Genomic DNA, 17,166 nt, shown 5'->3' on the forward strand with positions numbered 1-17,166 from the left:
TGCATTGCCGTGCTTGACTCAAAAAGAGTAGATGTGATTTCCATTCATGTTTTTAATATTAGCTAGCTAATCATGGTGCGCCTGACTTCGAATATAAACATTTTCGACAGCACTTAAAAGCAGCATCATTTCCAACTGCTATTTTCTGTACAACGGACTCGTTGGTCACCTAAAAAGTGCACATTTGATAAACGTGATCCTAACGTCGGTCTAAAAGGCGAACTAACCGACAACGTCCTTTTGAACTTGTGGGCGTAAACGTGCGCGACTGCGCGAGACTTTGAATGCGGCGAAACTGAAGACACCAGGCAGTTTGGCTAACGTTAACTCGTGAAAATCACAGGTAAGTTAGGGTGAATATGGACACGTATTTGTACGTCGTTAAAGTTGAGCTAATGCACTTGCTCATTGCCGTCACTTTGGGCTGGTTTGTCAAAGGTTAATTGAGGGCCGCTAAAAAAACAACTTAATTTCATGCTAGCTGCCAGCTAACAGCTAACGTTAGCCAGCGCCCACATTGTCCGTCTCTAGCTGGGCTGTTCAACACCCGTTGTCGGTCCAGACCCGTTGTTTCCGGGGAGATTTGAGTCCGATAATGGATCTCCAACGTTTGCACGCTTCGCAGCATTAAGACCAATGTGATAATACGTGGAAAACAGACGCACAAAACAACCTAAATTCATCAATTTGTTGCTTTGAGAATCTGAAATCGAGCCTGAAAGAGTGAAACTGCGCCGGACGTCTTTGACCTAGTTTGCCCCCCCCCCAAAACAAACCACCGCCGTAAGACTGAAATGTGTTATTGCAAGATACAAAAAAAAAACGTCGTTGAATATCTGCTTTTGTAATTAAAGTAAAGAAGAATGTTTAGCATATACAGTAGCTAGTTAAATATGATTTCTACCAAGCAGGGTTGGATTAAAATCTCACATTGGTGAGAAAATCCTAAATCTCTCCCTCCAAACTACATGGTAGAATCATTAAAAAAAAAATGTTGTAACTGGTCTAACCCCACTGATTTGATATGTCTGTTGTTTCTATTCTACAGCAAATCTCCCAGGATGTCAGACAGCGAATCCATCAAGAAGTTGTTGCGGTCTGTGCTCCAGTCCAGCAAGGATGGCGTGTCCATCAGCACCCTCCAGTCAGAGTACCAGTCACTGTGCGGAGAGAGCATCCCGCTGGGGACGCTGCATTTCTCAAACATGGAGGACTACCTCAAGAGCATCCCCTCTGTGGTCCGCTTGGAGTACCGCATGGGTAATGTAAGGGCTGTTTCTTTTTCTTAAATTTACCCATCTATAAAACCATTTTTTTACCTGGTTGTTAATTTGCATCCCTATACGGATACTCGGCACAAAACTCAGGAACTCATTACAACATAAAAAAAGTTGTTTGTAGGTCGTCAAATTTGCTAAACCGTCTACGGTATGCATCACTTTGTGAATTTCTAACGATACAGTGAATCTGCTCTGTAGATAATATGCTTTGCCGCAGTGTGTAAAGAGACGATTCACATTGCTGAGCTTGTGGCCAAGCAGAAGAGCGCCAAGAGATCCGGTCGCTCCCAATTGGTCAACTGCAAGATGAGATTCAAACCCTCAAACCCGTACATGCTTAACGGTAGGAGACACTTGCTGCTTGTTCTGTTACATCAGGGCACTCTGCTTTTTTTTAATGAAAACGAGGGATGAGAGGTTCAAACATTAACCTCTAACCTTTCTCTGTGTCTCACCTCCTCCTTTCACCCTACACGACCTATTTTCAACCTTTCCGTGCATTTAGTGAGGCCACGGTCCTCTCTCCGCCAACCCTCAGCTCTCGGTGCCTCTAATTGGCCAGCATACCGTTCTCGGTCTCATGGCGGCTACAGAGCCTTCAGCGCCTCTGAAGACTACAGGTTAAAAAAAACAAAAACTGTTTTTAATCAAGAAATAAAGAGCAGTAGTTGCACAATATTCAAAACAAATAAAGCAGAGTTTTTGATTGTGTTCTCTCTAAACAACAGGCAGTCGGACCAGAGGTTGAGCTCCTTCACCCCTGTCGAGCACAGACGACCGGCTTCTCTACTAGCTGTAAGACAGTGTCTCCTGCCTGACAGGTGAACATACACATGCAGCTAAAATCAGCTCTGTTAAATCACCTGGTTCTCGGTTATTAAGTATTCATTTCAGGTACTTATGCATTTTCTGTGTAAGTAGATAAGTATAAAAGCTAGCGTTCTAACACTACTTCGTAATAGTACTTACAACAAATAGTGCAGGGTGTTTGTATTGCGTTGCAGCTGGTTGCTGTGAAAAGCACAATATGCTCAAGAGACTGCTCTGTTGCCAACAGGAAAGAGAAGAACGTGGCAAACTGCCAGAGGCCCAGAGGTAAGTGGGACCTTCTTGGTGTGTCCTTTGTCAATGTCACAACATTTAATTGATTCAGCACAGAGAAGCTGAAGCAGATTCAAACGCACACAGAGGGAGAGCGTCTTCATTTCTCCTCTATCTTTACATAGCAAATCGTTGTTTGCTGCTATATTCATTTTTCTGAATTTGTCTCCGTTTGACGATGTAGCCAACATATGAGTGCGGGGGGGGGGGTTTGACAACTGGCGGATCACACAGTCATGATGAACAAAGTGGGCTTTATACAGCTGATGGTGATCAATTAAAAGTCCCACTGATCCACTTAGTTGTCATATGTCAACATCAGTTGTAATATCAACATTGGGCAACACTGCCAGAACAAACATCGGATTATGCTAACGAGACTAAATATCAATCTGCTGCACTCTGTTTGCTGATGTCAGCACTTGTTTACCTTTCCCTCTTCCTTCGTAGAATCCTCCACAGAGAAGCCTCCCGAACAAGTCTCCAGACTCGGCCAATCCCAGGTACAAACATTTTGTTCTCATTTTACCCGAAATGACCCGACAGCGTACATTTGAGTTGCAGTGCATTGCTTTTTGTGTGGTCGTATTTACATCACTAATAAAATGTTTTGAGACTAAATCAAAGGGTTAATCCGTGCCTTTATATTTACTTACATTACATTCATGAGTTCACACATTAGCCGAGCTCTCACCAACGAGCTTCTTGCATGTTTATTTTCGTTTTGCATAATGTTTAGATATTCAGCACTTGTGCCACATCCCAATCAGTGACATCACAGCGGTTGTTTTCCATCTGCTCTTTTAATACTTTGTACTATTTAGTGTTTTATTGATTTGATTAGAAAACTCAATCAGAAAAGCACAGGGACGTGCTTGTAGTGATCAATCATGTGACATCTCCCCAAACAGTCTTGTCTGTATGACGTGGAGCTGGTGCAGAGCAGAATAACTCAGCTCCTGAAGAGGTACTACACCGGGTTGTGGATGTCCAAACTCTCGGAGGTCTACAGTCAAATGTTCAGTCAGAAGCTCCACCCTCAGGCGCTCATTGATCTGGAGAAGTGGACACGTATCATTATGGTGAGTCAGTAGATAATTATACCCCCGATCAATTTGATATTATGAAGCCCTGTGAGTCTTAAGTTTGAGGCCTGTACAAACTCTATGACTTATTTGACATTATTTAAATACACAAGTCGATGAAGGTAGAAGTTTTTTTTTTTTTTTTTGATATTTTGGAATTGATGGTTCAAATCTCTTTCCTTCTTGTTCCATCTCTTGCTCATCTTTCACAGGTGGAGCAACCTTCCAGCACCAACCGAGCTGACCGCCTAATCTACCCTCCTCTGCCTCCCAAGCTTAGTATTGTTCCCAGAAGAAGCACCACCAACATGCCTCCAGCGTCACCCACTGATTCAAAAACTATCACCCCACCCATTTCTTCACGTCCCTCAACACTCGACCAACCTTCGTCCCCTCCCTTTCCTGTCCCTAAACCTGGAGGTTCCCCCCAAAGCCCCTTGGTTGAGCCAACCTTCATCTTTCCTCCGCAACCTGTCGCCGCGTCTTCCAGCAAACCGTTAAATTCAGTCACGTTGCGCAGCCCTGCCCGCAACCCGGCTCTTGCTCCGCAGCTTCCCAACTGTGTAACTAATGCAGTCAATGCCAGCAGTCAATGGAAACAAAATCGGAAGTTGCGTACGACTACCCACAACCAAAACACGCTGAACTTAACCGCGACCTGGACTTTCCCTGCGTCGACCAGCACTCCCTCATTGGCTTCCTCCCTCCAACCCGGCCCGGAAATTTTACCGCTTTTGAAGGCCACCTTCTCTGAATCTGCCCCTTGTCCTCCCTTGAAATCTCCCGCTGTCGTTGTGTCGGCTGAGGTGCGTCAGAGAATAAAGGAGCTCCTGTCCAAGTACAGTCAGGGTCTGTGGGCCCACGCTTTGCCCAAACTCTTTATGGACACGTACAAGATGCCGTTCCCCCAACATGTTCTGGACAACGTGTCTCTTTTGCTGGATATATTCACTGTGGAGTACCCCATGCCGCATGACAAGAAGAAGGTAAGTGAATGAGAGCGTACGCCAGAGTTACAGGAAGTCCTTACGAGTAGAATTGAAGTCGCGTTGTCCTCACAGTTGAAGCCAAGCAGCAACGTCTGGTGCTGAGATGTGAAGCCAACTAAAAACTGCAGTTCCTTATATGGCCACTTGATATCAATCCTCATAGATCTCCATGTTAAAATGCCCAGTTTTTGGCCAAAGTGTTGTTCTCTATAGCTTATTTACTTGTTAATGACGACTGTACGGAGGTGATTTTTTTTTATTATTTTTTTTATAACTTACCTTTTTTAAATTATTTTATGGCTATAAGTTGAGCATAGGGCGTAGCCGCTTGACGTTGCAAGTGTTTGCCGCATCAGGTCATGAGTTGCTAGCTGTCTGTCAGCTTTAATTCTTTAGGTGAGTTTAAGGACATCCATCCTGCTAACCTGTTTGTATGATTGTTTTTGCTGTGGTCAGGCCATCCTGTATAACTCCACAAGAGATGACATGGAAGCCACACAAGGCCACGAAGGCCAGCCGTGCAGAATCCACCTCCCTCCCTCTGGTCTGGAGGTCCTGGGTCCTGTGCCTCCCTCTCTGGTTCTTCCCTCAGAGCAGTACCCCTCTGTTCTGATTATTGATGCCAAGAGAAGCAATGCTGTCACTATAAGGTGAGACATTATTCTAGCAGACATCAATGTCTGCCATCCGGCTTTCTTGGATGTGCAGAATCTTCTATCTTATGATAACATAACTACTCGTGGTTGCTTTGTTAATGCAACACACGGGTTACTGTTTTTGGAAGACTGCCGTGCTCAGATTGAGAAAAGTCTCTCTCTTTTATCAGGTATATAGGTGAGAACTACTCGAACGCCCAGGAAGCCATGGAGGAGGCCATGCACTCTTTCTACAGCCAAAGCTCCGCCCACCGTCCTCTGTCCAAACCCGTTGTTGGTCAGCTGGTAGCAGTCAGAGGGGAGGTTGGAGAGGAGCTGACAAGAGCTCAAGTCATGGGTGTCACGGCCCCTAACAAGGTCAAGGTAACTAATTTAGTCAGTCGGCTGTCAAGTTTTACTTCGTCAAGGGGTTGAATACTGTTTCAGCAGTTTAGTGATGTACCCCGTTCAGAAATGTTGACTTTCACTCTTCACACAGCGTGTGTCAATTTTCAGTTTGCTGGAGGAAGACGGGGTGGCTGAGTGTTTCTGTAGTAAAGGAACTTTTGTCTTGTTGCCAGGTATACTTTATGGACCATGGCTCCTCTGTGGAAACCAGTGGGACTAATCTGCTGGAGCTGCACCAGGACTTCCTCTCTCTGCCCTTCCAGGCTATAAGTGTTGGACTTGCAGGTACATAGAGGATATAGATGGATATCGATTCTCCCCCCCCCCCACACCCACTGCTTCTCATCCTTCTTTGTTTTCTTTCTCCCAGGTCTAGAGGCGTTCAGCTCCCATCCACTGGTGCTGTCTTCTCTGGACAAGCTGGCAGTCGAAAAGATCCTGCTGATGGAGACATTGGAGTCGAGTCAACAGAATGAGACGCCCGTCGTAGTGCTGTACGACACGTCGCAGGATGATGACATCAACATCAACTCCGCCTGCCTGAAGGCTCTCCAGGACGTGACCATGAGCAACCCTCTGACTGTAAGGATGGTGGTGCTAACTACAAGTATAGTGTGACGCCTGCGTTATCTAACGATACTCTTTCTGTTGCCTGTAGGTAAATGCCACCTATCAGGATGTGTGTGTCACAAATGTGTGTGCAGATGGTATCGTCTACTGCCAGCTGCCCTGCAGAGGATCCGCAAGACTCAGCAAGTTACTGGAAGAAACGGAGAGCTTCTTCATCTCCCAGGTTAACCAGACCTTGTTTTTGTTAGGGAGCCTTGCCACGAAGATGTGATAGGATAAGGGGGGGATGTAAACCCACACTGAATCACAATACTGTTGCCACACATCTTTGAGACCTTTCGAGCACGTTGCAATTGATGCCACACCCCAATCTTTGATATGCCTTTGATAGCTGAAGATCAATCATATTAGACTTAATAAAAGTCGAAGCATTTTTCGCTGATTCCTAATCCGATAAGCCAGATTTATTCCTTCATTGGCTGCTGATGTGATACAGAATCAACTGTATATGTATCGGCTTTTACCATTTCACAAATGCAGTGTTACCCACAGCTGCTGTGTTTTGATATCGCCCACAACCACAAAAGTCGTCTCAGGAAAGGTAGACTGTCTTTAAAATTGTGGTATAATTAAATTATAACTTTAATTATACCGACCAGATGACTTCTGAGTCCCTGGTGTCCAGACCCTTCATTGGCAAGTTCTGTCTCGCCCGCTACAAAGGAAAGTGGTCCAGAGTGGAGGTAAGAACGGAACCATTCACGTTTATTTTCTTGAAAACCTTATATTATTTTGGACATAAAGTATCGGTGTTTTGCATTGTTGACTTGACAGTTTGAGGTCTTATTTCTTTGTTGTTGCTCTTGTTTTCAGATCACCAACATCTACGGAAATCGAGTGATCGAGATCCTCTTCATTGACTTTGGTGTCCCAGCAACTGTAGAGGTCACTGATCTCCGAGAGATCCCCCATGTTTTCCTCAAAAACATAACAGTCATCCCACCACTGGTCAGTTATGTGTGTGTGTGCTCTCACGTGTGCCTGTTTTGGGAGTAGCTGCACCTTAATCTTTAACCAATCAAAAGCCTATCGAGGCATCCTTTCTGTGCTAATTGATTTGAAGCCTCTGTCTATAATACTTATCGGTATCACTGGAGTTTCATACCAGACGGAAGACAAGTTATACACTGATACATTTTTTTCCTGCTTGACGTTTCTTCATCTCCCTGATGAGATCAGCTCCAGGTGCGTCTCCTCCCATACCGGACCCCAATGCTCTCCTGAAGTAGTGGGCGGAGCCCTCTGGCTGGAATGTAGACTCCTCTAACTACCAGCACCCTTACATGAGTTATATCATTTCAATTTCCCCCGAAACATGGAGCCTAATAAATTAATGCCATTATTCAAGAGAAACCTTAATCATATTCTGGGTTGTTTAATAATGACGTCATAAATGAGACGAGCGCGTTCTGTCGGTAGAAATCGGTCCTGCGCTTATAAACAGAACACAGTATAAATACTCAATGCAGTTGAGAGAAAACATCTCTACTCTGGCAGTGAGCATTACTGTCTTTATTAGTAAAAGTACACTGATCATGTGTGCAGACACAAAATCTGTCAGAAGTCTCTCCAGCTGGCAGCTGATCCAGCTGTAATCGGCTGATCCGCCGTCATCAGAAACAGACATCGCTTCACGTGACGCTACTAAGGAAAGGACGTCTCATTTCTCTTAAAACATATGTCCTCGTTTCCTCTGTCCTCGCATGGTTTCCTTGCGTATCTCCGTGCATCCCTGGTATGAGGGACTAAGACGCAAGTGAGGGAAACGGGGACGCAATTAAGAGACTTGGGATGTACACACAGGCTTTTATATTAATGAACATTGTTTCCAAAGATGCAATTGTGGTTGTTTGATGAAATTGTTAGTAATCCATGTACATTTTTGTGTATCTCTTCAGGCTATCAAATGTCGCCTGGCTGACGTCACAGTTCCAGAGGGAGACTGGAGCCCTGAGGCCGTTCTGTGGGTGAAGGAGGCTCTCCTGGGCTCTGAAGACTGTAAAATGAAGGTAACGTAAAGTTTAACACGTATCCGAGTTGAACAGTCACCAGTCTCAATTGTATGGAGCACCTTTGGGATGTGGTGGTTCGGGAGATTCGCAGGACGCATGTGCAGCTGACTAATGTCCTACAACTGTGACGCGATCATGCCAATATGGACCGGAATCCTAAGGAGTCCACGAATAACTCAAGAATTCAGGCTGTTTAGGGGACAAAGTATTACTCGGTATGAGAAAGGAGTACCAAATAAAGTAGCCAGTTTACTTTATGTTTATAATAAAGTCTTGACTGCTTGAAGCACAACAAGTGTGCAGTGTAGCAGGAGTGGTGTTGATATTTAAAATGTAAACACAGCAAATCAAACTTACAAGTAAGGCCTTGTTGGAGAACAGCGTAAAACAATAAGTCACCTCAAGGCCTCTCTAACTTCGTTTGTGTTTCTTTGTTATTGTTTTTTACCCCTTGTTCCCTCGTTTTAGATCTTGAAGTTAGACCAGCATGAAGAGGACCGGCTGGTCTACATGTACCTGTTCGTTGGTGCTGACAGTCAGGAGCTGGACAAGAGCTACAACCATCAGCTGGCCCAGTCCCAGTTGTGGCAGGAACTCACAACCCAGAACAACAACATAATCACCAGTAATAGCAGCAGCATGGAAACAGGTAATACTGCACAAGACACATGAAACACAAAGTCCTGTATAGGTGTGGGATGCTTCCCTCGATCACTCAGTATTTGTACATGTCTGGTCAAACTTCTTTTTTTGTTTTCTCGATTTTGTATTAAAGCACAGTGACTGGGGTTAAAGTGCTGACTAAGCTTTATGTACCTGTTTTTTTTTTTTGTTTTTTTTGACAAGGTCTCAGTGCTCTTGTAGAGAAGTTGACTCTGAGCAGCTCGGTCCCAAACCCTGTCACCAAATCCTCAACGGGACCTCTTCAAGGTGCAGAGGTCTCATCCGCTCCAGATGTGACCACCAAGCCTCTTCCCCTGCCTCCCCCACTGGAGCTCCCCCAGGTGTGTGCAGATGGACAAACTCTCTGTAGGGGCTCACTTGTCATGTGAGGGAGGTAGATGTAAAGTATACATGTTGTAGGCTACTGACTATCACACTTGTAATTTTATGACTCGTCAATTGTTAATTTGTAGATTTCTATTCAAGAGAAATATTTCTTTATGGCCCGTGGATCAAATCCATCACTCCACTGTCACCAGACTCTCAGCTGACAGTTCATTTGTCGTACCTGCACGCTGTTGGGTATAACAGAATGCCTTCAAATATTAGAATAGAAACCAATATTTCATCAATGCCTTGTGCTTATAAACACGTCATTCTCCCCGTCTTCTTTCAGCCTGGCCAGAATATGGATGTGTTTGTGCCCGTGGCCTGCCACCCTGGTTACTTTGTGCTGCAGCCATGGCAGGACCTGCATAAGCTGGTGGTGTTGATGGGAGAGATGATGCTCTATTATAACCAGACCAACTCGTCCCCAGACATCCAGAAAGGACAGATCTATGCTGCCAAAATAGAGAAGAAGTAGGTGATTCAAACCTGACGCATCACACCTGTTTTGGTCCTTTTTAATCATGGACAATATCTCCTGGTAAGTTCTTTTCTTTAGTTTATTTATTAAGCTAAATTAAACTAGTTTATTTGATTTGGACGTCACCGTAGCATTAGAATTGTAACACCAATGTATGCACAAGGACCAGATGCACTGTTTAGTGTTTGTAGTAGAACATTAATGAACAAACAAACTAAGCGTTAAAGAACTGCAGCACTTTAGGTTATGGAGTTCATTTATTAATCATTGATTAATACAAATTGACTAAAGAATTTGTAAATGTATGAATCGTCTAGATTACTGCCTTTGTCTCAGAGACTCTGCACCGCTGTGAGGAAGTAAAAACAAGAGGTTGCTATTGTCTGATGGTTAATGGCTTTACTGATGCGTGCCTCTCCCTAGTTGGTACCGAGTGCAGGTGAAGGGGATTCTGGCCAACGGGTTGGTTTCTGTGTTCGATTTGGACTACGGCAAACATGAGCTGGTCCGCAGTACGCTGCTCAGGCCGTTGATAGAGGAATTCAGACAGCTGCCCTTCCAGGCCATCACTGCACAACTTGCAGGTGAGTTTGTTCCTAATTCTCTCGGTAGCGTTGCTGTTAGATCTGCATCAAAGCATCCCATTAAATAGGAATTCTGTAGGATTACAACCCACTGCACGCACAGTGCATTCTCCCATCACATGTTCAGCAATTACTGCTGCATGATCTCAGGTAAGTTCTGATGATATGGAGTGACTATATTCTATATTTTGATATTGCAGATAGCATAAAGTAAAGTACACCGATAAATAACTTATCGGCTTCTGCTAGTTTTTGCTAGCTAGCTGTTACCTTGTGGGATGTAGCTTGATCGAGTATGCTAATTGAGTCGTTTTAATTAATTTTCATTCATTTTTAGTGATAAAAAATTTCTCTCTTAAATCGGTTATTCACTTTAAACCGTAAGTTTGCACACGCACATTGTTAGCTTGAATGTTCAATATACCTCCCCCCCAATAGTTCACTTGCTAGCTAGCTTACTCACAACATGGCTGAATCATCTGCATATTAGATACAGCATGAGCAAATAAAATCCTTGCATTTCCATTTTCAGCCCATAAAACGTTTTTAATTCCCATGGAAAATGTCCAACTTAAATATTTCTGGAATTTTATCAGCCAGTCAACTATAGTTAATGGAATGCCACCCTGTCAACACACGGTGAAGCAACTCGGGTTATCATTGTGAGTAGCAGCACCCTGTTTGTTCTGCAGGTATGAAGCAGCACCAGTGGTCAGAGGAGGCCTCCATGTTGTTCAGGAACCACGTGGAGGACCGAGCGCTGGTAGCCCAGGTGGAAAGTGTGTCAGAGGTCAGAAGTCAACTCTGGCAATGCAGGTTGACCGTGTTCCTGGTGGACACTACATTCGAGGACAAGGACCTTTGGATTCACGGCATGATGGCAGACATCAGCAGTGAGCTGTCCTAGGATCTCTTCTCATGCATGTTGGTAAATGAACCAGCAAGCTGACTGTGAGTCTTACAACACTTGTTTTCATTTTCTGAAAATGGTGAACTTTGGAAGCCAAACGTCACTTCCTCGGCCCTTGGTTAATTTTTCAGCATTCCTGATCTTTCTCCCAACCGAGACATTGAAGAAGTCCCTTTTTATTTCAATTTGATTGTAGTCGAGGCTCATGTCAACTTGAGATGGATGTTTTATTGAGGAGTTCATTTTATTCTGAAATTAAGGACTGTTGCATGAGTCTCAGGGGCACTATTGAGGTCAAAATGAATGAGAAATAAAGATGGGAAACATCCCACGCCATCAATTGTTGCTCTTGCCAGTCTTCATTGTAAGACAAACCAAACTCACTCTAATTCATCAAAACTTTAAAGTTATGTCACTTGTGTGTTGCATGTTTTGTGTCTTATTTTCTACTCTATGCCCCCATCTCTTTTATTTTTAGTTTGCTGTGCCTTATGCATGCAATGGTGTGGCTCATGTGTTGTGTATATGTTTTTACATGAATCCAATTCAAATGCATAAATCTACATCTGCTATGAATCTACGTTGTTTAAACTTCACCGATGGGAACATCTTGTTTAATAACACCCCATGTTACTTGGCTTTAAAGAATGTTGTAATATTTCTCGTGTGTCAACATGAAAAGCTGTTCACAAGGTTTTGTTCAATTAAAACATTTCGCCAAAAGAGGGTGTACTTTGACTGAAAGCTTTAAAAATGTTTTTAAAAAATGTACCGAGATGGGCCAGTGTCGGGCAATGTGAGCTGCCATGTCAGGATGCACTGCCAGTAATAAAAGAGCTTTTAAGTAAAGTTAAAGTCCGTCTGGTGGGGAAACGAATCTATCAATTTGAACTGCAAAATAAAATATTTTTAAATTGCCGTAGCTTTCTGACAAGTAGGAAATATTGAATCTGTATCTGACCTCCCAGTAATAAATGTTTAAAATATGTCAGAAGACCCAACCGACACTTTCATTGCCCTTAAAATGATAAGGCAAACTTTAAATGATCAGCTGTCTGTTATAGGACGGGCACCTAGCAGATGAGCTACGTCACCTGACGGTTTTAATATTTTGATATTTCCCACCTGGCAGGATAACAACCTCAACTTAAAACACTTCATTTCACTTGTTGCTCATCCTGAGAGTTGAAATTGTGAGAGAGACTAAATGTAACTGTATAGAGTGTATCCGTTATCAAACACACACAGGGGTGAAGATGCGGGTCGCAGCATGAACTTGGTTCAGGGCTGAGGAGCAGATGTGGCACATTCCATCAGCAGAGGAAAAGAGCTAGATTCTCTCAGGTGGTTTAATTTAAGTAAAAGATAAAATAAATTATTAAGAGTCAGATTTAAAAAAAAAAAAAAAAAGGGGCCCACTAGGCTGGGAACCACTGGACTGAACTACCATGTACCTAGTACATGGTAGTTTGAATAGTTAATTTATTGAAGTTCAACAACTAAAGTGTACGTAATGTGATTTAATATGTTTTCTGGGTGCAGTAACTTCCTGTAATCTCAGCTGTTTACGTATAGCCTTCGTGCTAAGCTAACTGGCTGCAACTTGTAATAGACAGACAGGAGAGAGTATCAGTCTTCTGATTTAATGCAAGCGTTCGTCGCTTTGGAAGGACATGTAGTGGAGTATTTTTACATTATTTGAGTAAATCCACTGCATATTGTGTGCACGAGAAACTAACATGAGCGGTGCACACTTAGCAGTATTTGTGTACGCATATAACGTTCTAATTTCACTTATTGAATGACAGTGAATCAATGAGTCCCACTATGGACGCAGTTGCACTGCATGACATCACTGGAGTGACAGGGCAGCCGTGTTGGGGGGGGGGAGGAGAGGGAGGAGGAGGAGGATCTCTCCCCTTAAGTTTACTTTGCCCTTTGCGGGAGATGAGATTCAGCCTCCGCAAACCCGCCGAGACACGACCAGGGACGTGGGGAGGAAACTCTGAGAGCACGCTGCTTAAATCTGCTGAATTCAGGATTATCTGCGGGTCATGGACGGTGTCGTCTAGTTGGGAGTTTTTTTGCGGATTCCCGGGTTGTGCGCCTGCAGCAGAGCGGACCTCGCAGTGCGACTCCAGGCGGCTCTGAAGGAAACCATATCTGGTCAAAGTATTCGTTGCTGTCACCCGGCGGGACTGTCCGGCTATAAATAGCGCCGGAGGAGGTACGGAAATAAATGCAAAAATTATACTGCACACTGTACAACAGTCAAATTAGTGAAGATCACGCAGCAAGGTTCAAATAATGTACAGGACTACGCTTTTGAAGTACTGCGAGAAAATAAGTTTCCATGATGTCATTGAGAATAAAGGAAGCTTCTCCAGCAATACTGAGGAATAGCTTTTTTAATTTGTATTTCTCTGTTAGGGTTTTCATCCTGTTGGAGAATGTCTTACTAGCTGTTGCATCCCTCTTAAAGTAACGGCACTCTGCAAGTCCTAACACCGCAGTCCTGCACATATGCGCATTGTAACGCAGTCCTTATTATAAACGGTAGGGAACCTGCAAGAAAAGTCCTGCACTTCTCTATTTCGACTCATTCGATGCCTGTCATCCGATTGCCAAATGAGTAGTTATTATTATTATTATTATTATTATTATGTGCTTCATAGGGCTCACCTTATGTATTTACATGTTTGCAGCCTACAAACTTAAGTTAGATTTATAATCACTCTACAAAAAAATAAATAGAAAGGCTTGAGTTATGATCCAAATTGTGTCACCTTGGTGGTTTATGATGTGATCAAAAACAGTATTCATGTACAATTTTAGTAGAAAATGTAAAACCGTTGCATTATTGAGTGCTGTGAGATGCATACGTCACTGCAGAGCCTTAGCCTTTGTAGCTTAAGCTTTTTCCTCTTAGTTTTTGTTGTTGTAGGCTGCAAACCGTGTTGTATACTTTGAGACTAAACTTCAGCTCTGGTCACCTCTACAGGAGCCATTTGTCCCTCTTTGCCATGAACTCACTGTTGCACCGTGTTTCACCATAATAAACGTGCGCTCATGAGTATGTTCTTCCCTTGGATTAGTAATGTATCAAGTTAGCAGCTAGCTGACCAGTGAAGTGACTCTTTGACCTCTGCAGAATGCACAAATGGCCAGACCTCAAGTCCAAGGCAGCTAGTGAGCTGCTCGGCCCCTCATCATACACACCGTGACATACGACTCCTTGCTGGTCCCCTAAGTGGAGACTACCGATGGGGTTTCGTTTCCTCGGCACTAAAAGTCGGTAGATTGTAAGATTGTCTAAAAATTACTGATCTAGACTTTCACTCTCTACTCAACGTCACGTACAACACGTGTAGAATAAATGGTAACTTGACATACAAAAATACACTTTATGTAGTGTATTCATCTATTTTGGTAAGCATCTATGCATTGTATCAGTGCTCACCACTGTGTAAGTGGACACCCTTGTTACAGTCATAGCAGAAAACACACACACAGACTGTCCGGTAGCTTATCTCAGCCACACGCAGAGGAAAGCTGACCAGTTGCTTCTCAGCTGTTTTCTGCTGGGCCGTCCCAGAGACCACTCTTAACAACTGCAATCTTGCAAAATAGTTTAGACAGACACCAAACAAATTGTACTCCTCTACCACAGAAGATAAATAGCATGAAGCATGATGGAATCTGTAAGCAATGTCTCGTTATAGGAATATTGTGGTTATGTTTTGTTACCAAGTCCACTGCTCCACCTGCAGATCAGGATATTTAAGGTGTTTTAGAGTTCAATTTGTCAATTTTAGCATCACGTTTTTATTTGTATGTGACTCTAAAGAATACTTCCTCGTTAAAGTTTGTGTGGAGGGTAGTGCCTCCTAATCAAGCTCCTATGTTAGCTGAGTTTGGCCTAAGCTTAGAGAGGACAGGAATTTATCTTGAACTTCCCAAACTGAGGAACGTTTGAGTGAAATGTTCACACGACACTTACTGTACATGTGGTGATTTGTTTTTGTTCATGACAGTGTAAGCTGTTTGACGACATCAAGCAGGACGTCGTCTAAAAGTCTGCTGTGCTCTCGGCTTTGTTTTATGTGCTGATTTATTGGCTGAAGGAGTTTTCTGCCTCTCTGTGGGCATGTGTGAGTTTTTACTGAGATGTTTGTGTATTTCACAGCAGAAAAACTCGGAGCAGCTGTTACAGAAGTAGCTGTTTTGTGTAAATCCGGTGTAAAAACAGATGTTTCAGGTGTAATTTAACACCATTTTTAACGTTTTGTTTCACACATTTGCCGTGATAAATGCTCCTGTATCAGTGGTGCTATTCTGAGAGGCTTTAGGACTGGACAGGCCTTGTTCAGAGGTCAAGTGTTGATGACGTTACACGATACATTCTGGCTCAGGTCAGTTTTAATTGTCTCTCCTCTCGGCCCAGTGAATGTCCTCCAATGGCGCAGAAGCTGGTAGAAACGCAGCAAATACAGGCACAGGTCTGTTTGATATCATCAGATGCAGGCCGGCTTCTTCCAGCAGACCTGCAGCGTTACTTGGAGTTCATCCCAGTTCTTCATCTTCAGTTTTGGAAACTTGTCTTGTCATGAAGCTTAGAGAAAGCAGAACCCCCCCCCCCCCCCCCAAAAAAAAAAACGCTTGACTCCACCTGTTAGGAGCTCAGCCAAAACACACTTGCTGACATACTTAAGATCAAAAAGACATCTTTATACTCACATTTACGCTCCTTGAATGCAATATTTTCTGCATTTCGGTTGGGTTTTTAAGCTACATCTCAACTTTTTCTGCCTAATTTGAGAACGTTGTCATCCTTTGATGCAGGCTAACTTATCATTAGTGTTGTCATGTGGACATCTATCAGCAGCAGCTCACACCTTCCTTTCAAACCCTGACCCACAGTTTTAAGGAGCCGTGGCTTAGAGACGAGCGTTCGAGCGCGTGCCGAGCGTTCGGTGCTGTGACCCTCAAATGCTCTGCTGCAGTTCATCCATCATCAGTCATCTGGTCCTACAGCCAAGACTGACACGGAGAGAGAGAGAGAGAGGAAAACAGATCTCTAGTCTGTCCACACTGCCAGCGGAGAAGGAAAGAAAAAAAACGCTTTTCCGGACAAGATAGGTTTATCTTAGGTCGACTTTTACATTTTTCTGCAGAGAACTTTGAGGAAAATACACAGCACTTTTGGCAGTGATTCATGGCAGAGGGGTCAGCAACAGGGTTTAATACTGGGAGGGAAGAGCAAGTCAACAGGTGAAAACTTACTCTGCTAACTAAAGGCTCGTTTGCTGTTAGAATCACATAAACGGGTAGCTGCAGTTGAACTAAGCTCGATGAATGTTTTTCCATCTGTTGTTGAGAACAGCGGATTTTTATAACATCAACAGGTGATCTCAGCTTGCTACCTTCAGTGACCTCGCATGATTTAGCACTGATATTCTTGTCAAAAGCATTTTCCTGTCCCCTTCTACATTACCCAGTAGTTTGACCAACTCCCAACCAACAACACGGTCTGAGTCATCCCTTTTCAAAATGAGTACTAGATGAGGCATGAATATTCTTATTTTTTTAATCCTGCGCACCATAAATAAATGGCCGACATTCTTGCAGAACATCACTTGACACCATAGATAACACCATTTAGTGAATTATGAACCTATGCAAAATTGTTTAAAGCTGTTCATTAACATGTTATATAATGTTGTGTAAAATTGTGTATTGTGTTTTACCGGTTTTCTTATCTGAGCAAGAAAACGAATACATTTACAGATTTCAAATGCCAAATGTCCTTTTCTACCAGCTATACCCTGACGAAATCCAGCTATCAAATCCGTTGAGGTTAAAATGACACAAGCTGCCTCATCGGGAAACTTGGAAGTTGAAATGAATCTTCAACTATTAATCTGTCCCCACTCCATGCTTTTGCTTCCTCCAGGTCTCTCTCTCTCTCTCTCTCTCTCTCTCTCTCTCTCTCTCTCTCTCT

General features: G+C 43.4%; 1 protein-coding gene across 1 annotated transcript; it reads left to right on the plus strand.

The window, feature by feature from the left end:
• Nucleotides 1-67: 67 nt before the first annotated feature.
• On the plus strand, nucleotides 68-11,879 carry tdrd7a (tudor domain containing 7 a). Its single transcript, XM_031864449.1, has 22 exons — nucleotides 68-343; nucleotides 1,049-1,265; nucleotides 1,479-1,623; nucleotides 1,786-1,900; nucleotides 2,009-2,101; nucleotides 2,338-2,375; nucleotides 2,832-2,884; nucleotides 3,293-3,463; nucleotides 3,679-4,452; nucleotides 4,912-5,105; nucleotides 5,282-5,474; nucleotides 5,672-5,783; nucleotides 5,869-6,080; nucleotides 6,157-6,291; nucleotides 6,728-6,811; nucleotides 6,942-7,076; nucleotides 8,027-8,137; nucleotides 8,609-8,789; nucleotides 8,987-9,144; nucleotides 9,480-9,664; nucleotides 10,095-10,255; nucleotides 10,948-11,879. Exons 2-22 carry the CDS (start codon nucleotides 1,062-1,064, stop codon nucleotides 11,160-11,162), a joined length of 3,669 nt encoding a protein of 1,222 aa, XP_031720309.1. The 5' UTR covers nucleotides 68-343; nucleotides 1,049-1,061; the 3' UTR covers nucleotides 11,163-11,879.
• Nucleotides 11,880-17,166: the final 5,287 nt, after the last annotated feature.

Source organism: Anarrhichthys ocellatus, unplaced genomic scaffold (assembly GCF_004355925.1).
Source record: "Anarrhichthys ocellatus isolate YVR2014 unplaced genomic scaffold, GSC_Weel_1.0 scaffold31, whole genome shotgun sequence".
In the NCBI taxonomy this organism is placed as follows: Eukaryota; Metazoa; Chordata; class Actinopteri; order Perciformes; family Anarhichadidae; genus Anarrhichthys; species Anarrhichthys ocellatus.